Source organism: Zeus faber, assembly GCF_960531495.2.
Source record: "Zeus faber genome assembly, chromosome: 11".
In the NCBI taxonomy this organism is placed as follows: domain Eukaryota; kingdom Metazoa; phylum Chordata; class Actinopteri; order Zeiformes; family Zeidae; genus Zeus; species Zeus faber.
The window spans coordinates 32,946,668-32,972,611 of NC_137205.1; the positions used below are offsets into that span (position 1 = coordinate 32,946,668).

At 45.2% G+C, this 25,944-nt stretch overlaps 1 protein-coding gene across 2 annotated transcripts; it reads left to right on the forward strand.

Moving 5' to 3' along the window:
- Window positions 1-803: 803 nt before the first annotated feature.
- fmnl1a (formin-like 1a) lies at window positions 804-24,512 on the forward strand. 2 transcript variants are annotated; one of them, XM_080009334.1, is made up of 25 exons: window positions 804-1,204; window positions 5,037-5,120; window positions 5,288-5,374; window positions 5,514-5,587; window positions 10,760-10,843; window positions 11,002-11,151; window positions 11,899-12,007; window positions 12,175-12,251; window positions 12,350-12,443; window positions 12,579-12,653; window positions 12,727-12,837; window positions 12,955-13,104; window positions 14,117-14,218; window positions 14,408-15,011; window positions 15,088-15,209; window positions 15,566-15,768; window positions 16,091-16,325; window positions 17,029-17,097; window positions 17,195-17,275; window positions 17,533-17,662; window positions 22,245-22,408; window positions 22,589-22,690; window positions 22,819-22,911; window positions 23,068-23,173; window positions 24,101-24,512. In XM_080009334.1, exons 1-25 carry the CDS (start codon window positions 1,013-1,015, stop codon window positions 24,163-24,165), a joined length of 3,363 nt encoding a protein of 1,120 aa, XP_079865460.1. In that variant the 5' UTR covers window positions 804-1,012; the 3' UTR covers window positions 24,166-24,512. The 2 variants fall into 2 exon arrangements, with proteins under 2 accessions (XP_079865460.1, XP_079865459.1); XM_080009333.1 differs by lacking the exons at window positions 804-1,204; window positions 5,037-5,120; window positions 5,288-5,374; window positions 5,514-5,587 and having other exon boundaries at window positions 10,484-10,843; window positions 16,058-16,325.
- The last annotated feature ends 1,432 nt before the right edge of the window (window positions 24,513-25,944 follow it).

Sequence of the window (25,944 nt, forward strand, 5' to 3'; positions counted from 1 at the left end):
AGATCATCACAAATAAAATCTGAAAGTTATGAATAAAAAGCAGGTCGACACTGAACACAAGTGACGGACCCTAAATTCCCGCATGACTTGAACGCAGCACTGCTGCAGTAGCGGCTTGGAACCACGTGGTGTCGCCGCTGCTCAATTCAAACAGTTTCTTCACGTCGCTGAAGATGCTCCGAGCGCTGCAGGAAACTCCAAATCCGCACGGAAGCAGCAGCAACCTGCGCTCATTTCTGGGTGTGGTTTGACTTTTTACTCCACAGAGTTTTACATTTCCTCTACTTGCACCTCATGTACCTCATGTACCTCATTCAGCTCATAGACCTCGTGTATTTCACAGACCCCCTGCACCTCATGGTCCTCGTAGACCTCATGTACCTCATAGACCTCATAGACCTCATGTACCTCATAGACCTCATAGACCTCATGTACCTCATAGACCTCATGTACCTCATAGACCTCATAGACCTCATGTACCTCATAGACCTCATAGACCTCATGTACCTCATAGACCTCATAGACCTCATAGACCCTGCATCTCTGCATCTCTGCACCTGTTTGCATTGCACATCCCTCCTGCAAAGCCTGGTTCAGCTGCAGCTTTTTCTCACCTCCCTCACCATGTTTCTCTGCACAGGAAGTCACGGTTCTCCTTTTCTGCTGCTGTGGTTTCATCTGTTGCACGTTGAGTCAAACTCCTTCCTCTCACGCCCTGTGGCTGGTGTTTCCATATCTGAGAGGACAAGCAGCAGATGCAGACAGATAGAAATACTGAGAGATCGAGAGCGGGAGGTGGAGGAGATGCCCTCCTCAGGACGCAGAGAGCCCTAGTAGGATGAAGAGCTTCTAGGTTCCATCTGAGACCTTGGAGGTGTTCCTCCTCCATTGCTCCGTGGGGTCCCACCGCCCACAACTCCTGCTTCCACATTGTGGTTCCTCATTATATTCACATCTTCTCACTGAAGTTTAGTTTTTCTCATCCCTCCTGGATTACTTGTGGAGATTAGTGATGGGGAACGCGGCAGCAGGGACCACGGACCAGGCCCAGGTCCAGGTCCAGGCCGAGGCCCCGGGGACCCGGACCCCCGCGGAGCCCTGCCCCGGTGACCCCACGCCCACCCTGCAGAAGAAGCAGCCGCCTCCCCCCAAGCTGCCGCCGCCCCCCGAGGACGAACTGGAGCAGAGGTTCAACATGGTGCTGGTGAGTGGAGGATGGAGGTCCACACCTTCTGGACGTCATGGAGGCTCCAGGATCAGATGATCTGAGGAGAATAAACCAGATTAAAGAATACAGTTAGACTAGGGGTTCTCAACACGGTGTCTGGGGGCCCCTCAGGGGTCCCTCCGCAGCTCTTAGAAAGAGGGAAGATATATAATGTCAAATCTATCAAATATGTTGAATTGTGATTATTGTAATATGGAAACGTTAAAATGTCTTTGAGCAGCGTGAGAGTAAAGTCATCCATGACATGAAGTTACGCTGTTTCCTCAACTCCAGCTCCTTATAACCACATTACTAATGACTGCTTGGAGAACATCTATTTCGTATGAATATCTTATGATCCTCGTCCCCGAAATGCAGTTCATTGTGTTGTTCAACGCTCTGCTTGCAGCTGCAGGAGGAAGTTGAGCAACTTGTTTCACTCGAGACCGGAAACGAGTTTCATCATGTTTCACTCACACGATCAATCAGCGGCAGATAAAGAGAAATACAAGAGATTTTAAGAAAAAGTAGAATTATCCGAAAACAATAAATTCCACGAGTTTCAGTGTTTTACAGTAGTTTGTTGATCAGAGACCAAGATGGAAATAAAAAAAAACAAGTATGACGTCACGTTATTTGAGCTCCTTCTCATATTTACTTAAAAATAAAGTATATGTATTCATATCAATAGATGGTTAAAGTACAAATTTAAACATCTTATCTAACTTTTGAACTTTTTATTTTTAATCCAACACGTTGCACATCAGAATAATGTAACACGACACGCTGCAATAAATAAACACGAAAGGAATTTATTCCAACAATCAAAGCTTATCTGAACATTTAGGAATCTTGAAACTTTCTGATAAATTCCCTGAGCTCTGCTTCCTGTTCAAAACGTCACTTTGAGACATGTGAGTGAGGCAGTGAAACAACAACGATTCTCTCCTGAACTGTTGTACTTTGACTCAGTGGCAGAGCCCCCAAGCCCCGCCCCCAAGCCCCGCCCTGCTGGCCCACTGCTCGCTCTTCATTCAACTTTAATAATATCACACATGTTGTGTCCAGACTGGACACTGGACGCCTTGAGCCAGATGGATGGTCGTCCAGATAATCAAAGGACAGACAGACAGACAGGCAGACAGACAGACAGACAGGCAGACAGACAGAGATTCCTTCCTTTATAGTTAGATAATGATTCGTTAAACAGTAAAATCTCTCAAACGTGTCTGACTTCCTGTTTGTTCCACAGTGACGAGTTACGAAATTAGAATCACGTCATTTTGTTCCATCCAGAAAAACAGAGACTGGATGACCACTCACACAGTGTGTGTGTGTGTGTGTGTGTGTGTGTATATATCGATATATATCTATCAATATATATATATATATTGATAGATATATCTTTATATATATCTATATATATATATATAGATATATGTATATATTTTTTTTAAGTAATTTCCCCCTGGGATTATTAAAGTATTTCTGATTCTGATTCTTATTATATATATTATATAAACCGATCAGCCACAACATTAAAACCAGTGACAGGTGAAGTGAATAACATTGATCATCTGGTTCCAATGACACCTGTCAAGGGGTGGCATATATATATATATATGTATATATATAGTGTTATATATTATTATATATATAGTGTTATCTATTATTATTATATAGAAATACTGTTATATATTATTATTATTATAAATACTGTTATATATTATTATTATATATATAGTGTTATACATTATTATTATTATATATACTGTTATATATTATTATTATATACATAGTGTTATATATTATTATTATATATATAGTGTTATATATTATTATTATATACGTATATAGTGTTATATATTATTATTATATATATAGTGTTATATATTATTATTATATACGTATAAAGTGTTATATATTATTATTATATACATAAGAGTTATATATGATATATGTATATGAGGCAGCAGGTGAAGAGTCAGTTGTTGAAGTATAGAAATGGGCGTGGTCAGGATCTGAGCACATTGTGATGCTGGACGACTGGGTCAGAGCATCTCCACAAGCACAGGTCTTGTGGCTGTTCCCGCTCTGCAGTGCTTACTACCAAAAGTGTCCAAGGAAGAACGACCGTGAACCGGCCACAACAAGGCTCATTGATGCACGTGGGGAGCCAGGTCTAGTGCGTCCGGTTCGATGCCACAGAAGAACTACTGCAGCACAAAGTGGTGAAAAAGTGAATGTTGCTATGATAGAAAGGTGTAGAACACACAGTGCATGGCAGCTTGCTGCGTATGGGAGCTCACAGTGTCCATGCTGACCCCTGTCCACCCCTGAAAGCACCTACAATGGACACAGGAACATCACAACTGGACCATGGAGCCATGGAAGAAGGTGGAGGTCTGATGAATCACCTTTTCTTCTACGATGTGTGGATGGGTGGGGTCAGAGTCCGATCCATGGGGGCCCCACCTCCAGCTTGCAGGACTTAAAGGATCTGCTGCTCACGTCTTGGTGCCAGATACCACAGGACACCTTCTGAGTCTGGTGGAGTCCAGGCCTCCACCTCACAGCTGTTTTGGTGACACGAGGGGGAGCTGCACAGTATTAATGTTATTAGTGGAGCTTGAATGATGTGGCTGATCAGTTTGTATACATACAGTATATACAGTATATTTACAGTATATAATATATATATATTTGTGTATATGTCACGAATAAGAAAGTTGATTTGTCAACAACCAACCAATCAAAGTCCACGTTGCATCTTCGTCACACTGCAGCAGGCGTAGCAAACAACAAAACACTTCTGCTTCCACACTGGAACGTTTTACACACACACACACACACACACACACACACACACACACACACACACACACACACACACACACACACACACACACACACACACACACACACACACACACACACACACACACACACACACACACACACACACACACACACACACACACACACACACACACACACACACACACACACATTGGCACGGTGGCACAGTGCATTGCACTGCTGCCTCACAGCAAGAAGGTCCTGGGTTTGATTCCTGCCTGGGGCGCTGTTGGCACCGTGCTCCGGTGGGTTATCTCCCAAACAGGAGCCTTTCTGTGTGGAGTTTGCATGTTCTCCCCGTGCTCACATGGGGTTTCCTCCACCTCACGTCAGTAAGGACCCCCACCCAAAACATGCACCCATCATGGTCTGACCAGCGATGGACACTTATCACCTGGTCCCCGGGCGCGTCCACGTACGCTGCCCAAGCGTGTGTGTGTGTGTGTGTGTGTGCAAGCATGTGTTGTAGTGTGTTGCGTGATGAATAAAGACTGTTTCTTCTTCTGTTTCATACACAGACACACACTCTCTCGCGCACTCTCTCTCTCTCTCTCTCTCTCTCTCTCTGCAGTACACTGCCCCCTAGTGGGCGTTTCACAAAACTGCAGAGAAACTCAATGTGTCATCTCAACCAAGGGTTCACAAACTGGGGTCAGCTGCACCGTTGGGGACATGAAGGCATTGCAGGGGGTCCACACATAACTTTTAATAGACTGCTTTTCCTTGTTTCTTTACTACATTTTGTAGTATATATTCTTGACGAAAAATATACAAACTATATACCAGTGTGTGTATGTGTATATATGTTTATATTCGATTTTTCTTCTTGATGCAATGGGTTCCTTAGCCAGAGCCTGGCAAGGCTAAGCAAGTTTGAGACCCCTTAACCTCCCTGAAGTCAGCTAAATAATTACATTGAAAATAAATCAATTTGTGTGTCAATCAGTTGTAACCTGCTTTTCTCCTGCAGAGCTCCATGAACTTACCTCCAGACAAACTAAAGCTTCTCAGTCTCTACGACAGTGACAAGAAGTGGGAGCTGGTCTGCGATCAGGTACGAGAAAGTCCAGGCTGGGACATGGGCCATGGGCCATGTTGGTAGCCATTCAGCCATGTTGGTAGCCACTGGGCCACATCTGGCCATGTTTGTAGTTATGGTGATATGCTGGTAGTCATTTTGTTCATGGTGAGTTGATGTGAATCTGATGTGATTGGTTCCAGGAGCGATTCCAGGTGAAGAATCCTCCGTCTGCGTATCTGAGCAAGATCAAGAGTTTCTACCAAGACCAGGGAGGCGTGCCGCGCAGAGTGCGTGCACACACACACACACACACACACACACACACACACACACACACACACACACACACACACACACACACAACACACACACACAGACAGTTTCTTCTTTCCATATTTGTTTCTATTTCTTTGTTTCCTGTTTCAGTCCAAGAAGAGGATCCAGGACGCGACGCAGGTTCTGAAGGACCTGGAGATCTCACTACGGACCAACCACATCGGGTCTGTTTCACTATACTGTGTATACTCATATATATATTATATATATATATATATATATTTACACACCCCTAGTCTGTAGGGCCTAGTCCCTCGAGCCTTTTGACCCTTGTGATTGTGTTTGTTAATAAATAAAATAGAGCTTTGCAAAAGGCACACAGCCCTGTGTGTGTGTGTGTGTGTGTGTGTATATACACACACACACACACACACACACACACACACAGGGCTGTGTGCCTTTTGCAAAGCTCTATTTTATATATGTATGTATATATATATATATATATATATATATATATATATATATATATATATATACATATATGTATATATATGTATATATATATACATATATGTATATATATATATATATAATGTTGGCTTCTAACTGTTCATACACAAGTGCTCTGCTGCAGCTTCTCACTGGGCTTCCTTGCTGTGCATTGAGGCAAAGTTTAAGAGTTAAAAACAAAGTTTCTGGGAGTTACAGGGAGTTCATTCTTTCTATGTTCAGTTGAAAAAAGAAATGGCTGCCAAGCAGTTTCTCATGTTCATCACGGTTTTAGTCTTTTGCACCTCCACAAATCAGCTCGTTTGGCTCAACATAAAAGACTAGAAACAGGTAGTTGTATGCTTCCTGCTGACAATGCGCTGCAGACGAGGCAGTAGCAGGTGTAGTTCGCTGTCAATGGGCTCCACCACAAAGCCGCTGGCCCTTCTCCCAGTGTTTGTGATGCACCAGAGTCTTCAGGGTTTGATGGGAGGCATCCAGCAGAGCTGGCCAGTGAAGGCTCACTCTGCTCATCTGACATAACACACATTCTCCTTCTCATGTCCTGATGCCCTTGAGGGCGGACATTAACCAACGTTATCTTGGCACAAGATTTACTTTGGGGAAGTGGCTACAGCTAAAGCGTGTTCAACCTGCATTCCGCCCTGTGCTGTGGAAGGTGTGGCGGAGGACCCCTCCGCTGCCCAGGTGGGGGCATGAAGGGCTGAGATGTGACCTTCACCGTTGCACTCCTAACAGTGGATGTCGGCTTTACGGTCCGTGGCTTGGTGGGTCGTCGAGGCGCAGCATCTGAAGCATAATAATGATCTCCCAAAAACTCGCGGAGACAAGCGGTTTCTTTCTGAAGCCCCTGCACTTTTTGTGGGGGCGGCATTGGTTGTTGGGGTCCTTATCAGGTTGTCCTTTGGGATCCGGGATGCCGGAACTTTGTTTGGTTGACAGAGATAGGGGTCTTCATCTTCCAGTGCTTTGCTGGGGGCTCTAAGCGGCGCAGTGCTGGAAGCTTGGAAGGCAAAACTGGGGTCCTTTCTCATTTGTGCATGACTCTTCACAAACTGCACAAGGAATGTAAAAGGCAGATATGGAGTTTGAAGCTCCCTTTTGTACTTTGATCCTTTGGATACTTTGCTCTTGGAGGTATTCACCAAGATAACCACCCGGGGACTGCTGACAAATTACTTTTCCGAGTTCCCATGGAATGCAACGTCATGTCCCGATGTCTCTCGTCTCGACCAGATACAAACTTGGGAATTTTTTCTTAATGGAGCAATCGATACATACCATGGAGTTTAGAGTGCAAAGTTTCCTCTGTGAAGAGAGGTGTGGCGAGGCGTGGGTAGCAGCTGTGAGACGAACAAACATCTCCTTCAGCAACCTTTCCCGACACATGTTCCTGTGTTCACGACATTTTCACACAGCCAAGTTCTAATCAAAAGATATTTAGCTGGTATGTGGTTGCCGCTAACTCTGCTTACATGGGGCAGGGCAGCCGAGCTGTTCTTTGTCGGGTTGTTGCGACACAGCTAACTCTGTCCAGCTAGCTGGCCGCAAAGCCAGACAACTCTTTGAGTTTGTACGGATTGAGTCTGTTCATTTCCTTTACGTTGTCCAAGTAGCGCTCCTTTGCCTCCTTGTTCAGCTTCTTTCGGTAAAGGAATGTTGCACTTGATCTTCACTCGGTCTATTCGTGTTTTTTCATGTTGCTTTGGGCACGTGGTTGCTGTAAGCAAATGAACGTAAACAAAGAGGTGGATCCTAAATTATAGCTCCCCAGAATGTTATGCGCCATCATGTGGTTGCCTGTTCTCTATTGGATGATGATGCCATCATGTCGAGAGGGTGGACCAGACACCGTGTGGGCGGGGACGGCTCACTCCCTAGTGAGTGACACCGTGTCCATGTCCCTGGATGTCCCCGCCCTCGAAGATCTGCTCAGCCACCTTGCTGACTTTGAACAGAACACCAGCGGCCAAGACCTTGACACTCTTATGCAGAAAAGTGTGAATCCAGCATTTTGCTTTTCTCTGGGATCTGACGATGAAAGCTTGTCGCCGCTTGCAGCAGCTGCCTGCTCCGTCCACCTCAACGTCTGTGAAACTGTTGCTGATGTGGCCAATGACAATATCAGCAATTGAATCAGGCAGAGTATGTGGTGAAATCCACTTTCCACAGACACGACATGAGGATCAGTCTGAAGATGACGCAGGAGTGGAGAAAAGTGAGGAAGCAGAAGCAGCAGCGTCCTCACCAAAGCAGCCAGTCTTTTTGTTTCTTTCAAGATGCCGCACAAGGTCTGGACAGAGGACGTCCACAACCAGCGCGAGGCAGCAGATCAGAAAGGAAGGAAGAGCTTTCACAACCGACCACCGATGATGACACAGGAACAGACTTTTGACTGGCAAAGAGTGACACCTTTTAGAACAGGTTAAACCTTTTGCTTTAGACCTGTTGTGTTCCGGCAGCTTCTCGGGCCTTGTTCAGCGTCACAGGGGACCTCACTAGAGGTCTGTGTGTCGGTGTAATAGAGCAAGGGTCCCATTGGAGCCAAGTGCTTTCCTTCAAATGAAGGAACCAAATAGAACTTCTGTGTTCGCTGCCATTGACAACAAGTCCTATAGCAGCAATATGCACAATGTCATGGTAAGTTACTGGTCCGTTCTTTAGTTTAATGTGATTTTTACCTCTAATGTCAATGCTGAGAGAGAAGTCAATTTTTAGTTCCATGCACTAATGGAGTTGTAGCAGTTGTTATTATAATGCTGAGAATGTTGAATTTGAATGGTTGCATTCCCTGCTAATGACAGCTGCTCAGACATACAGTACCTGTATGTTTTCAATATTTGGAGACGGGGTATTTCTTTCTTGATTTAGGTTTCCATCACCGATGGCATTATGGGGCCTATGCACTTTCTCTTTGAATGTATTTAAGAATTGTTGAAGTAATTAACAGTGAATTATGGAAAGTTATCCCTGTGAAAATAAGAACAGCCTACAAATATTTTGGTATGCTGTGTTTATGCACTAATGGCGTTGCTGCCTTTACAATATTTTCTTCATCATTCTGAGTAGAACTGTTCCTTTCACTCCCGTTGCTTGTGCTCACTGTAGAAACGAGCTCAACCCAGATGTATTTCACTGGTCTTGAGTTACTTTATACTTGTTTTCATTATTAACAGAGGACTTGAACCATCTACATCCAGGTACTCTGTGCAATGGCATTACAGCCATTACAGTTTTTATTTTAAATACTGTATTTAAGAGTTGCACTTCTGCTTGAAATAATGAAGATTGTCATATGGATGTTGTTATAATGAATGCATATCTAAATCTAATTATTGGTATTTTGTGAAAAAGTGAGGCCATATTGTTTCTTTAGGAGACTTGGTTTTATATGTATTTCATTTTAAGATAAATAAAGACGTGTTTCATATCACAACAGTTAAAACTGTGCCTTTATTGCACATTCAAACCTTAATACCATCCCATAATAACAGGTTCACTGTAGATATTTCCTCCAGAAGTATATAATGAGTTTGGAAATTCTACAGAAATGTGTAAATAATGTATCACACTTTAACTGAACCCCTTTGGTCTTAGTCGACTACATTTACTGTAGATTTAGTCGACTACAAGTCGACTAATGATGTTTAGTCAAAACAATTATATTATATAATCAAATAAAACAAGTGAGATGACTAAAATATGACTTAAACTAAATGGCATTTTAGTGAAAAAGACTAAAACTAAATCAAATTGTCAAACACTGAATGTGGCCCAATGCCTCTCTCCGTATGGAAGCTGCTCTGTCCTGACTTGTGCTGGAGCCTCGATGCAGCTTCTTTCCACTTCATTTGGCGCTTGTCTCTGACCCGTCCTCCAAGAGGCGGCTTGGCCCGACCCACATCCTGGCTCTCACCAGTGATTTGGGATTTCCAGGCCACGAGATGGTTTTAAGGTGAAGTGAATCCTTCCACTCCGTCCTTACCACGTGGATGTGTACGTAGCTACGCCGCAAGCTAAAGCTCTCCCAAAAAGTGCCAAAGACAGGATCTTACTTCAGCGGTTGTAATGGTTGTATGTGAAACTGTGTGCGTGGTGTGGGGTTGGTGTGGTTTAAGCAGCCACACCTGTCTTGGGTCGAGTTAAATGGGCCTGGGGTCAGGGTGGCTGTGCACCTGTTGCTCCTCAGCGCAATCAACGGGCAACGGGTAAATCCCCCATGGTGTGTCCATCTTCTCCTGGCTTGTTACATCTGTCCACTCTACAATAAACTGGTGTTTGTACCATCTTTGCCTGTGCCTGAAAACGCCACTCAGGGGGCAGGTGGCAGGCGGAGCAGCCACACTGTGCAACAGCACAACCGATCTCTATGCAAATGCAAATAACTTGTTATTAGATTGTCATAACTTTTACAATGTGTACATAAACAAATAAACTTACAGATTCTGCTTCCTCAAGGGCACCAACGAGGCGGATGCAAGGAGACGCCGCAACGCTGCCTTCCCAGATCGTATCGTTAGTCCAAATGGCCGATTGTGATGTCACAATGTTGCAGTTGATGTGACGTGTCACATACAACGCCGATCGTGAGGGAAAGAACTTAAGCACAGACAATGCACATCATGGTTCGGGACGTGGCGCAGAATCGACGATTAAAGCTTAATTTAGGAGACGTTGTGTGTATTACGATAACAATTACAATGATATTACAAAGGGGGTATAATGTGACTTCCTGCTTGCGAAAAGGAGATTTAATGTTTGATCGTTTGCCCCATTGGACTGCATTGAAGGCTGTAATATGAATGAGGTAGGAATGAATATGAATATGAATGATGGAGAACCTACACCTAAATTGGAGAACCTCTGTTCTCTCCTTCCTTCAGATGGGCTCAGGACTTCCTCAGTGATCAGAACCAGGGTCTGGACGTCCTGGTCCAGTATCTGTCCCACGCTCAGAGCGACGCCACGTGAGTTCAAAGTAACGGAATAAAAGTGAATCTGGAGCAGCGTGTTGACCCCCGGTTGACCCCATGTTGACCCCCTGCTGAGCCCTCATTGACCCCATCTTAACCCCGTGCTAACCCCTCTTGACTCTGTGTTGACCCCGTCCGACCCCTGGCTGCAGGGTGGAATCTGAGGCCCTGGACAACGGAGGAACGCTGCTGGAGCGAGGGAGGACGGAAAGGTCAATGGAGGATCTGAACAAAAGCTCCGTCGGTTCCAGCACCACCCAGTCCCACGGAATGAGCCGTGCTGCCCGGGCTCTGACCGTCCGGTGGGTGTACCAACTACTGAGTTCTACTGAGTTCTTCTGAGTTCTACTGAGTTCTTCTAAGTTCTACTGAGTTCTACTGAGTTCTTCTAAGTTCTACTGAGTTCTTCTGCGTTCTACTGAGTTCTTCTGAGTTCTACTGAGTTCTACTGAGTTCTTCTAAGTTCTACTGAGTTCTTCTGCGTTCTACTGAGTTCTTCTGAGTTCTACTGAGTTCAGCTGAGTTCTTCTGAGTTCTACTGAGTTCTACTGAGTTCTACTGAGTTCTACTTAGTTCTTCTGAGTTCTTCTGAGTTCTACTGAGTTCTACTGAGTTCTACTGAGTTCTACTTAGTTCTTCTGAGTTCTTCTGAGTTCTACTGAGTTCTACTGAGTTCTTCTGAGTTCTTCTGAGTTCTATTGAGTTCTTCTGAGTTCTACTGAGTTCTACTGAGTTCTGAGTTCTTCTGAGTTCTACTGAGTTCCACTGAGTTCTACTGAGTTCTTCTGAGTTCTACTGAGTTCTTCTGAGTTCTACTGAGTTCTACTGAGTTCTACTGAGTTCTTCTGAGTTCTACTGAGTTCTACTGAGTTCTACTGAGTTCTTCTGAGTTCTTCTGAGTATCTGTAGAGATCAGTGTCAGCGACACCGTTCCTGACTCAACACAATCATGAAGCAGGAACCAGCACTAGTCAGGTGCAGATGGGGGCGCTCTGCTTTGTGTTTGCTGTCATAACTTTTCTCCTCCATCTCCATCTCTCCATCTGCAGGTTGAGCAACACTCTGAACAACAGGATTCACAAAAAGTCTCATTTGTCAAACCAGAGAGACGACATCCACCTGTGCATCATGTGTCTGCGAGCGATCATGAACTACCAGGTAACGGCAGGAAGGAAGGAAGGAAGGAAGGAAGGAAGGAAGGAAGGAAGGAAGGAAGGAAGGAAGGCCGCGCTGCAGCCCCGAGTCGCCCCCAAAAACACTCATATATCCCTCTCTCTCTCCCTCTCTCTCTCCCCCACTCTCTTCATCTCTCTCTCTCTCTCCAGTCTGGCTTCAACCTGGTGATGAACCATCCTCACTGCGTCAACCAGATCACACTGAGCCTCAACAACAGGAACCCCAGGTCAGTGTGTATGTGTGTGTGTGTGTGTGTGCACGTGAGTTAGTGTACGGGAGCGTGCACGTGCCACCCTCCTCTGACCCCCCCCCGCCCCCCCGCAGGACCAGAGCCCTGGTGCTGGAGCTTCTCGCTGCAGTTTGTCTGGTGAGAGACGGACACGACATCATCCTGTCTGCACTCGACAACTTCAAGGAGGTGAGGGTGTCTGTCTGTCTGTCTTCCTGTCTGTCTATTTTTGGGGGAAATGTTCATTTGTGATCTGTTGTTTAATAAGGAACTCCTTCCTTTGTGTTCTCTACTATTCTGACACTCACCCTCACCTGTCCTCAGGTGATCAGAGAGAAGAACCGTTTTGAGAAACTCATGGAGTTCTTCACCAACGACGACACCAACATTGATTTCATGGTGAGATGTCCCTCGTGTGGACCTGCTGGAGGGTCAAGGCCCTGGTTCTGGTCCTAACGTGCCTTGTCTCCAGGTGGCCTGCATGCAGTTTATCAACATCGTGGTCCATTCAGTGGAGAACATGAACCTCCGCGTCCATCTGCAGTACGAGTTCACGCACCTGGGGCTAGACCTTCACCTGGAGGTCAGCAGGACCCGACCACACCAAGTGTTGAGTTAGCAACTTGCTAACAGATTCGCTCATGATTCTGTGTGTGTGTGTGCATGTGTGTGTGTGTGTGTGTGTGTGTGTGTGTGATAGAATCTGAGGCAGACGGAGAGTGAGAAGCTGCAGGTTCAGATCCAGGCCTACCTGGACAACGTGTTTGACGTGGGGGCGCTGCTGGAGGACGCAGAGAGCCGAGGGGGCGTTCTGGAGCACATGGAAGAGCTGCAGGAGCATAACGCACAGGTTTGGACACAACTCAGGAATGAACACAGAAAGGAAAGGAGACGAGCGGGAGTCTGTGTGGGAGGTGATGAGATAATCTACAGGAAGGCGTAGCCAGGACAGTTGATCATCCAGGATCTGGATCTGAGAGGGTGCAGCTTCTGAGTAGTGATGGAGGATCTTTCTCAGGGAGGAAGAGGAACTCAACACCAACCAGATTAATCTTGACAGTCACTATGTCCAACAATCAGAATTATTTTGTTTTGCCAAGTATATTTGCACATACAAGGGAAGTGACTTGGTGAGGTTGGTGCATAATGGACAAGAAGCAAAATGATGTAAGCAAAAAATTTAACAAAGAATTGAACAAAGAATTTAACAAAATTTGAATTCACAAATATTTACAAGGTCAAGTTCAAGAGATTATTTGTCACATACATATACACAAGAAGTTCCTAAGAACTGTAAATGATGTAGGCTGGGAAAGGTGAAGACGCAGTGAGAGCGCTAGAGGCTGTGCATGTACACTATAGTTGTAATAAACATAATATAGATTAGGGCACATGGTGGTGCGGTGGTGAGCTCTGTCGCCTCACAGCAAGAAGGTTCCCGGCTCGAACACGGGTCCTTTCTGTGTGGAGTTTGCATGTTCTCCCTGTGCCTGCCTTTCCTCCGGTTTCCTCCCACCTTCCACAGACATGCAGGTCAGGTTCATCGGTGACTCTAAAATATAGATAGATTTATGCGTGTGTCTGTATATACATTTGTATTGCACATTTGTATTTTACACGTCTTTGAGACACACGTCTTTCAAATTGAGTGTCTGAAGAAGGGAAGGGAGTGTCCTCTACTTAGCATCGTTCAAAGATGGAGATCAGCAGAGGATCTGAAGTACAGGGAGAACTGAGACGGAGCCCTGAGGGACACCAGAGTTCAGAGAGCGGAGAGGAGGGCGTGGTGGTATCAGAGGAGAGGACGAGGCGTGTTTGGCGTGATGTGACGTCATGTGATGTAATGTGATGATGTGATGCAGCTGAGCACCAGGCTCCAGGAGATGGAGAACCAGGCTGCAGAGAAGATCTCAGAGCTGGAGGCTCAGCTGCTGCAGGCCACCAAGGAGTCCGGTCTGCTGCAGGTATTAACATCAATATTAATATTCATTTATTCCAGGCGGTTTAAAAGTTTTAATACACCGCCCTTCCGTTCAATGGAAGGGACTTCCTAAGCCTGTCTTGAAAGGAGGTTTTCTTCTGGGCTGAATCAAACTCTTTACAATCATGTCAAAAGATGCATCTTGGGAACTATGTGTGTCTGTTTGTGTCAGGAGAGCCTGAGGCAGTCCAGTGCCCAGCTCAGCTCCCTGCAGCAGAGGGAGAGCGAGAGAGAGCTCCAGGGCCCCTCGTCCAGTCAGGGGCCCTCGTCCCAAAAGGGGCCCTCTTCCAATAAGGGCCCCTCTCAGCTGGAGCAACGGCTCCACCAGCTGCAGGACCAGGGGCTGCTCCGCCTGCGGCGCATGCCCTCTGGTGGTTTGGATGTTGAGGTGGTGGAGAACGTCCCAGTCCCAGCTTGTGGACCTCCACCTGTTACCCCAGACTCCCAGGATTCCCTGATTCCCCAGAGCTTGGAGAACTCTGGACCCCCACTGTCCACTGCTATCCCTCCTCCTCCACCTCCGCTGCTGAGTGGGACTGCCTGTACTCCTCCTCCTCCACCTCCACCTCCTCTGCCGGGTGTGATTGCCCCTCAACCTCCTCCTCCACCTCCCCCACCTCCCCCAGGGCCCGGCGGCCTGGTGCCTTGTCCTCCTCCACCTCCACCCCTCCCAGGGTTAGCAGCGGGGCCGCCTCCACCCCCTCCGCCCCCTCCACCGCCTGGCGCTGGACCCCCACCTCCACTCGGAGCACCACCTGCTCCAAGCAGCAATTCTGGTAAGGAGACAAACTGACAAACGAGCAAATAAACTGAAAAATGAATTGATATCACAGTCTCTTGCTCCCCGTCCAGTGAGGGGAAGGAAGCCCATCCAGACTAAGTTCCAGATGCCACTGTTGAACTGGCAGCCGCTGAAGTCCAACCAGGTGACGGGGACGGTGTTCACCGAGCTGGATGACGAGCACGTGCTGGGGGTGAGGGCTTCACGTGCACAGCACAACTTCAAGTGCACGGCACATCTTCACCTGCACGGCACAACTTCACGTGCACTAGACATTATTTGAAGCAGCATCTAGTGGCCATTAGCTGAACTGCAGTTTAGAGCACTTCTACTTTGGCTTCCACACTTGGCTGTAATGGTTGCTGCTTGGTTGTCCGTTGCTGCTGGTTATTCTGCTTGGTTATCACAGTCCACACAGTGGTCAAGCTGGTGCTACTCCAGTTTAATCTGCAGGAATCTACAGCACACTGGATGACTGGTTTATTTATTTTCCTGTTTCCTGTCCATTCCTTCTTGCCTCTGACCACGTTGTCTCCCTGTGTTGACCAGGAGCTGAACATGGACATGTTTGAGGAGCATTTTAAGACCAAGGCCCAGGGCCCCCCTGCCAACCTGAGCTCTCTGAAGGTCAAGGTGGTTCAGAAGACTTCCAAGAAGCCTTCCCTGATGGAGTCCAACAAGTCCAAGAACCTGGCCATTACACTGCGCAAGGCGGGCACCAGCCCAGAGGCCGTCTGCATTGCCATCGAGAGGTAAGAGCACTCCTGACCACCTTCCTCAAGACAGATCACATCTTTCCATTTTTTTTTTAAATATTCTTCTTTATTTTTTCTTTCATATATCTCCCGCTGACATAATGATTCAAAGTCAGGAGATAATTTTAAGGAAGGTTTCTCATCATAATGTTAGAATTTTCCAAAACCGAAAATAGAGACAATATGACATACATATTACATTATACATACATATAATATATGTAAGTAGCCACAGCATAAAGCCACATATGGTTACAGTTTTTTTTAACCCAAACTTTAAATCCAGCTTCAGCACCAACTCCCCCGCTCCTCCGTGCAGGTATGACCAGAAGGCTCTGGCCCTGGACTTCCTGGAGCTCCTGGAGCGCTTTGTTCCTTCAGACTATGAACTGAAGCTTCTTCTCGGCTACGAGTCGGACGGCCGCCCGCTGGACGATCTGTCGGATGAGGATCGTTTCATGATCCGCTTCGGGAAGATTCCTCGCCTCAGTCAGCGCCTCAGCACCCTCACCTTCATGGGAAACTTCCCGGAAACCATTTCCCACCTGCAGCAGGTTAGTCCACCACACTTGGTCCACGCTCACTGCGCTCGGTCCACCACACTTGGCTCACCACGCTCGGTCCACCACACTCGGTCCACCACGCTCGGTCCACCACGCTCGGTCCACCACACTCGGTCCACCACGCTCCGGCCACCACACTCGGTCCACCACGCTCGGTCCACCACACTGGGCTCACCACACTCGGTCCACCACACTCGGTCGGCCACGCTCGGTCCACCCCGCTCGGTCCACCACACTCGGTCCACCACACTGGGCTCACCACACTCGGTCCACCACACTCGGTCCGCCACGCTCGGTCCACCCCGCTCGGTCCACCACACTCGGTCCACCACACTGGGCTCGCCACATTGGGCTCACCACGCTCGGTCCATCACGCTTGGTCCACCACACTGGGCTCAGCACACTGGGCGCACCACGCTCGGTCCACCACACTTGGTCCACCACACTTGGTCCACCACACTGGGCTCATCGCGCTCGGTCCACCACACTGGGCTCACCGTGCTCGGTCCATCACACTCGGTCCACCATGCTCGGTCCACCACACTGGGCTCACCACACTCGGTCCACCACACACGGTCCACCACGCTCGGTCCACCGCACTGGGCTCAGCACACTGGGCGCACCATACTTGGTCTATGGCAAGAGCTGCGAGGTGAAACTTTTTTATTTGTTTTGTTTCAACCTGTTTCCATAGCACCTGAACAGCATCATCGCTGCTTCCACGTCCATCAAGTCTTCCGTCAAACTGAAGAAGATGCTAGAAGTGAGTATGGAGCAGAGATCCGGATCCTTCTGCTCCTTTCAGTCTCAGTCTTTGTTTCAGTTGAAGTTTTCTGTTGCTAAGTGTCCGTCTCCTGCAGATCATCCTGGCCTTCGGTAACTACATGAACAGCAGTAAACGCGGCACAGCGTCCGGCTTCCGGCTCCAGAGTCTGGACCTTGTGAGTCTGGACCTCATATCAAGCAGTAAATAAACACAACCGGATGCTGATTTTCTCCTCCTCTGTCTCCTTCTCCTCCTCTTCTCCTTCTTCTCCTCTTCTGTCTCCTCCTCATTCTCCTCTTCTCCTCCCCCCTCCACCTCCTCCCTCTCCTTCTCCTCCTCCTCTTCTCCTCCTCCCTCTCCTTCTCCTCCTCCAACTTCTCCTCCTCCTCCTCCTCCTCCTCCTCCTACTCTTCCTCCTCCTCCTTCATTCAGCTGCTGGAGACCAAATCCACCGATCGCTCCCAGACGCTGCTGCAGTTCATTGCCAGCGTCATCCACGAGAAATATCCTGAACTTGAATCCTTCCACACTGAGCTGCACTTTGTGGACAAGGCTGCGCTCGGTAAGAAGCAGAGACACACAAAAGAAAATAACAATATATATGATGAGTATGTATTTACACATACATATGTATGTGTCTAGACAGATATCTTTAGATGTATACATTGGAAAGGGGTAGCCATAGAGAGTGCGAAAATTAAAAATGTAAAAAATAATTGTATTAAAAATATTGTGGAGTAGGGGTGGTGTGATTTAAGCTGCACCACCTGTCTTGGGTCTAGGTAATTGGGCCCAGGGTCAGGGTGGCTGTACACCTGTTGCTCGTCATATAAACGGGCAACAGGTTTAATCATCCATCCCCGCACACACACACACAGGAGAGCGTCTGTCGTGACACGTGTCCATCTGCTCCCGGCTTGTTTCACCTAGCCCACTCTCTACAATTAAAGGGTGTGTTTTCAACATGTCTGCCTGTGCCACACGTGTGCCAGAGGGTCGTCACACATGTGGCAGGTGAGACTGCCACAACGGCACCTGAACAGGGCCACAGACGACAGGGTTGAAAACACTTAGACCCAAGACAGGAGTGGCTGCTTAAACCACACCACAAATATATACATAAAAAATAATATAATATAAAATAAAAATAAAAAATTATATTGCTCTCTCTGTGCTTTCTATTAGGTTCTACTGACTCCTTTAAATCTATTTAAAAGCTTAAGTATTTCCTTGAATCCCAGACTCTGTTATTTCCTGTTTTTACATCATTAATATTTGATTCAAGATTGAAGAGTTTATTTGTCACATACACATTCATACTTTCATACATATACATATGTTCATACATATCCATACTTTCATACATATTCATACTTTCATACATATACATACTTTCATACATATATGCAGTGAAATGTCTTTACAACTCAGATTATAGAGATTATACAGTATATTGTTTATATATGTTTATATATATATATATATATATATATATATACAGTGGGGCAAAAAAGTATTTAGTCAGCCACCAATTGTGCAAGTTCTCCCACTTAAAAAGATGAGAGAGGCCTGTTATTTTTATCATAGGTACACTTTGACTATGAGAGACAGAATGGGGGGGAAATAATCCAGGAAATCACATTGTAGGATTTTTAATGAATTAATTGGAAAATTCCTCGGTAAAATAAGTATTTGGTCACCTAAAAACAAGCAAGATTTCTGGCTTTCACAGACTTGTAACTTTTTCTTTAAGAGGCTCCTCTGTCCTCCACTCGTTACCTGTATTAATGGCACCTGTTTGAACTCGTTATCAGTATAAAAGACACCTGTCCACAACCTCAAACAGTCACACTCCAAACTCCACTATGGCCAAGACCAAAGAGCTGTCAAAGGACACCAGAAACAAAATTGTAGACCTGCACCAGGCTGGGAAGACAATGCGCAATAGGTCAGCAGCCTGTTGTGAAGAAATCAACTGTGGGAGCAATTTTTAGAAAATGAAAGACATACAAGACCACTGATAATCTCCCTCGATCTGGGGCTCCACGCAAGATCTCACCCCGTGGGGTCAAAATGATCACAAGAACGGTGAGAAAACATCCCAGAACCACACGGGGGGACCTAGTGAATGACCTGCAGAGAGCTGGGACCAAAGTAACAAAGGCTTCCATCAGTAACACACTACGCCGCCAGGGACTCAAATCCTGCAGTGCCAGACGTGTCCCCCTGCTTAAGCCACTACATGTCCAGGCCCGTCTGAAGTTTGCTAGAGAGCATTTGGATGATCCAGAAGAGGATTGGGAGAATGTCATATGGTCAGATGAAACCAAAATATAACTTTTTGGTAAAAACTCAACTTGTCGTGGTTGGAGGAGAAAGAAAGCTGAGTTGCATCCCAAGAACACCATACCTACTGTGAAGCATGGGGGTGGAAACATCATGCTTTGGGGCTGTTTTTCTGCAAAGGGACCAGGACGACTGGTCCGTGTAAAGGAAAGAATGAATGGGGCCATGTATCGTGAGATTTTGAGTGAAAACCTCCTTCCATCAGCAAGGGCATTGAAGATGAAACGTGGCTGGGTCTTTCAGCATGACAATGATCCCAAACACACCGCCCGGGCAACGAAGGAGTGGCTTCGTAAGAAGCATTTCAAGGTCCTGGAGTGGCCTAGCCAGTCTCCAGATCTCAACCCATAGAAAATCTTTGGAGGGAGTTGAAAGTCTGTGTTGCCTAGCAACAGCCCCAAAACATCACTGCTCTAGAGGAGATCTGCATGGAGGACTGGACCAAAATACCAGCAACAGTGTGTGAAAACCTTGTGAAGACTTACAGAAAACCTTTGACCTCTGTCATTGCAAACAAAGGGTATATAACAAAGTATTGAGATGAACTTTTGTTGTTGACCAAATACTTATTTTCCACCATAATTTGCAAATAAATTCTTTAAAAATCAGACAATGTGATTTTCTGGATTTTTTTTTCTCATTTTGTCTCTCATAGTTGAGGTGAACCTATGATGAAAATAACAGGCCACTCTCATCTTTTTAAGTGGGAGAACTTGCACAATTGGTGGCTGACTAAATACTTTTTTGCCCCACTGTATATATATTCATTATTAAATTTTTTTGTTACATACATATACATACTTTCATACATATTCATACTTTCATACATATTTGCAGTGAAATGTCTTTGCAACGCACCTGGAGATGATACACAATAGTTACTAAACCGAACATGATATCTAACCTAATTCCTACTTAGCAACTCACTGAAACTAACTGGTTCCTAGAAGGTAAAGCAGTTAGTGACAGAATAATATCAATAACAAAAAATAAAATAAAATAAGACTCAAAAAGATCCTACAAAGCGGGGCTACAAAATAGAAGTAAAGGGAATAAAGTTATGTACAGTATATGGGATAGACTATTTGTATGTACAGATATTTGCAGTAAAGTGCATGTGAATAAAGTGTGTATGGAGATATACAGTAAAGTATTCAACAGTACTACACAGTAATACAGTAACACCCAACAGAACAGCAATACAGCGCAGTATGCAGTAACCCAGAACAGTGATACAGTATGCAGTACAATATGCATTAACCCAGATCAGTGATACAGTATGCAGTACAGTATGCAGTAACCCAGATCAGTCATACAGTATGCAGTGCAGTATGCAGTAACCCAATACAGTGTTACAGTATGGAGTACAGTATGCAATAACCCAGATCAGTGATACAGTATGCAGTACAGTATGCAGTACAGTATGCAGTAACCCAGATCAGTGATACAGTATACAGTACAGTATGCAGTGACCCAGATCAGTGATACAGTATGCAGTACAGTATGCAGTAACCCAGATCAGTGATACAGTATGCAGTGCAGTATGCAGTAACCCAATACAGTGTTACAGTATACAGTACCGTATGCAATAACCCAGATCAGTGATACAATATGCAGTACAGTATGCAGTAACCCAGATCAGTGTTACAGTATACAGTGCAGTATGCAATAACCCAGATCAGTGATACAGTATGCAGTACAGTATGCAGTAACCCAGATCAGTGATACAGTATGCAGTGCTGTATGCAGTAACCCAATACGGTGTTACAGTATACAGTACAGTATGCAATAACCCAGATCAGTGATACAGTATGCAGTACAGTATGCAATAACCCAGATCAGTGATACAGTATGCAGTACAGTATGCAGTAACCCAGATCAGTGATACAGTATACAGTACAGTATGCAATAACCCAGATCAGTGATACAGTATGCAGTACAGTATGCAGTAACCCAGATCAGTGATACAGTATACAGTACAGTATGCAATAACCCAGATCAGTGATACAGTATGCAGAATAATGACTCCATGTAAGCACTGTGTCAGGGTTAGAAGAAGTGAAATAAAGTTGTGGAGAAAAACCCAAATAAGTCGCCTGGAAACTGTCGTAGAACTAGGGGTGAAATCAATACCTTTATGGAACTGATCGATCAACACATCAATAGATTAATTTTTCTCTTCAGTGTTTAAAATAAGGACAACTTTTTTATTTTAAAGCAGGTCGTGTAACTCTGTCAAACGTTTGGGGGCACTAAGCCCACCCCTGCCCCCGCAACCCTGTATTGGACAAAGAAGAGACTGAAATGCATTGAATAAAGTTTTGGTCAAAGGACCTTCACCAGGGAAATGATATGAACAAGCTCCTTTGACCAGAACTTTATTCAAATGCCACTTTAATGCACATATCTGTATATACATAATTGCCTATTCCATACACATAAGCATATTCCCTGTATCTATTCCATTTTATTTCATTTTATTTTTATTGTATTTTATTTTATTCTATATATTTTTATTTTTATTCTATAAGTATTCAACGTATTTTGGGGGTCAGTTAGTTGGTCTATTAGAAAGAAATTTTTCCTAGGACATATTGTGTGTAATCACCGGTTGCGTTGCATTACATTTCACTGCATATATGTATGAAAGTATGTATATGTATGTGACGAATAAACCTCTTGAATCTTGAATCTTAAATCTTGAATCTAAACTTGCTCTGTGGTCTCCAGGTTCTTCTCCTGTGTTGGAGCGTAAAGCGTCTTGTTCCACAACCTGACCATCCCGTGTTTGTCCTCAGTGTCTCTGGACGGCGTCCTGCAGGACGTGCGCTCTCTGGAGCGTGGGATGGAGCTCGCCAAGAAGGAGTTCCTGGTCCAGGAGGAGAACGGGGTCCTGAAGGAGTTCATCAAGACCAGCAGCGGAACACTGGACGCTCTGACCCGGGACAGCCGGGCGGCACAGGTTTGAACAGATAAGATAACTGTTTTTTATTATACATAAAAATGGAAATATTCATGTTTCATTCTGCGTTGAAACGCTTCTCGAGAAAAGTCTCTGGGAATTTGATCAGATGGAGTTAGAAACCCTAAATACGCAGTACGCCACTTCATATGCAGGTGTGGTTCTCCTTTCGTCCACCAGGAGGCATACGGCTCGGCGGTAGAGTACTTTGGGGAAAACCCCAAAACCACGCAGCCCTCCATGTTCTTCCCCTCGTTCGTGCGCTTCATCAAGGCCTACAAGGTGAGGGGATGTGGCCTGAATGGGTGCGGTCTCCGAGGTGTGGCGCTCCACAGTGTTTCAGACAACCTTGCAGTGTTTGTTTATTTGTTTGTTTGTTTGTTTGTTTGTTTGTTTGTGTGTGAGCGCAGGCTGTGGAGCAGGACAACGAGCGGAGACGGAAGGTGAAAGAGGAAATCAGGGAAGTTAAACCTGAAACTCCGTCTCCAAACAAAGCTCAGAAGGTAAAAAACACAGATTGCATCTTGTTCATTATTATTTTCCTTTATTTATACAGGTCAACCCCTTTAAATGACATGTTATCTTTAGCATGTATAGTGTATATGTTTATGAAAGGGACCATATTGAAATGAACATTTCATATCCACATCTGGACCCAGCCTCCTGCGATGCCGCAGATGGATCTGATCGCGGAGCTGAAGAAGCGCCAGGTGAAGCCTCAGGTTCGAGAAGGGAAGGACGGAGCGCTGGAGGACATCATCACAGGTCACTCCTCTGCCATCTTAACATCTACTAGAGCTGGACACTTGGTAGCACCGTGAACTACAAACTGAATCCAGATCAACTTTGACTTCATTTCCAAATGACCTGAGAAAGCTGAAACAAGGTGTTTCAAAGAACTCCTCCTGCTTTGAGCACAATCTAGCATGGGGAAATGGGCGTGGCTTCACAGGCCCCGCCCAGTCCATGCAGGATTGGACCTTTGGACTTCTTGACTTGCCGTAGAGAGCCACTAAAAGTACAAATACTCGTACTGTAACTCAGACTAATACTAGGACTAATATTCGATTTAATACTAGGACAAATACGAGGACTAATACTAAGACCAATACTAGTACTAATTTCAGGACTAATACTCGTACTTATACAAGAGCTAATACTAGGACTAATACTAGTACCAATACAAGAACTAATAGGATGACTAATACTAGGACTAATAATTGGACTAATATGAGGACTAATACTAGGACTAATACTAGGATTAATACTAGGACTAATACTAGGATTAATACTAGGACTAATATATGATACTATACTATAATATGATACTAGGTGTTGGAGTGAATCATCATCCAAAGAACTGATCATCTGCATTTTCTCCACATAGGCTAATACTAGGACTAATACTTGGACTAATTATTATGACTAATACTATGACTAATATTACTACTACTAGGACTAATACTAGGACTAATACTAGGACTAATATTACTACTACTAGGACTAATACTAGGACTAATATTACTACTACTAGGACTATCCTCCCTGCAGCTTTGTGCTGATTCCAAGCAGCAAGTGGTGCTGAGAGACACTTCCACATCCACTGAGGATGTTTCACTTCTCGTTGTAGATTTAATTTGACGTTTTCTCAGAGAACGAAACCAAACAAATCTGGTTTTTACGTGTTGGTAGATCTGAGGAACTCCCCGTTCAGACGGATGGATGGACGCAGGGGCGCCCAGCACCACGACACCTGATCCAGGACCAGGACAACTGATCCAGGACCAGGAGAACTGATCCAGGACCAGGACAACTGATCCAGGACCAGGAGAACTGATCCAGGACCAGGACAACTGATCCAGGACCAGGACAACTGATCCAGGACCAGGACAACTGATCTAGGACCAGTACTCCTGATCTGGGTCCAACGTCCCGGAGCCGGACGAGGTGTAAAAAGCTGAAATCCTTTCCTTAGAATTAACTCTGTAAATAGAATGAAGTGGCTTTGATCAATTCTTGTATAGAAACAATACTTGGATTCAACGTTTTCAGCAAAAATAAATTCTGGTACCTGATGTAGTAACCACGCTCGAAATATGTATTTAAATGGAAATAAAGAATTCATATTTGGCGCTCCATATTTAATGAGAAGTTTCTTCCAATTTTCTCTCTCTTGTTTGATCACGATCCACCGGATTACAATAAATAAGAAGCATGAAGCGGTAAAGAAGGGTCCGGACACTGCGACTGTACAAGAGAGCTGCACTTTATTAGACACCATAACAGCAAAGTATGTACAAAAGTCGTGGTCTCACGGGAAAGGAAAAGAAAAACACGTTTTCTCACAGAACGTCATCCACACACAAAGGATGGTTTGAAATTCAATATATTTCATAGATTCTATTCTTCTGTATTTCACACTACTCTACAAATGGGAGTTTCACCGTCCGGGGTGAAGGGTTTTGTCTGGTGCATCCTCATCATCATCATCGTCATCGTCATCATAACATCACAGTTCACAACATGAGCATGCCCAAAATAACGCTCGCTTCCCTCCCTTCTTCTTCTCTTTTTTGAGAAAACACGTAGACGAACAGGCTTGGATGGCACCGTGCGGCTGCTTCAGACTACACATGCATTGTTTCTGAATATACGTTTTGTTCCCACGCTCGTATTTTACTTACTAAAAGGTTTTTTCTTCTTTATGGACGCGGCGCTGTTGTCGCGCTAGGAATGACTCTTCTATTTACATTTCCATCGGTTTGGTCTCACGTTTCCGATGTTTTAGAGATTTTGGATCGCTCACATTCGTGTCAAAACTTGGTACATGTACGACAAGATGGAGGTCATCACAAAACGAAGGAAACGGTGAAAGAAGCTGAGAGTCAAAAGGATTCCCTTTTCCATCCGTCTCCGCTTCCAGATGACATCCACTCTGTGTCTCAGCTGGAACAACGATATTATTTCATCCATTAAACCAGAAAAGGGAAAAGTCCTGTGAATCTGGACGGTTCTGATCCGACCAAACGCTTTCCTCTGGACGCGGCTGGAAAACCAGCTTCACTTTCACTTCCTGGAGCTGGAGTTTTGCAGTGAACTCCACCGTCATCTCATCAATTGATTCCTTCACCCGCCGCTGGAATCACATCAGACGCATTTCTCCAAAAGCCTCATAATCAAACAGCCCCAGACACAGAACTCTGCCCGGATCTGGTTTGGGTCCCTGGCAGGCAGTGAGCTGGACGCCCGTTTTCAGGACCCAGCAGCCGAGCAAAGTAAGAAAACTAGGCAGAGTGCAAATAAGTAAAGAAAACTCCAGTGTGTATATTACAGAGATTTATCTGTACAGATACTTTATTTAAATCAATATAAAAAGATGTTTTGTGCATGAATAAATAATCTGCCGATTTGAAATTCTATATTTCTCTGAATGGCTTAAAAAAAAGAAAATATCTGTACAAAATGATCACTACGATATAAAACTGAAGAGATGAGGACGTTATACACTTTTAGAATTAAATCTAGGCCTATATAAC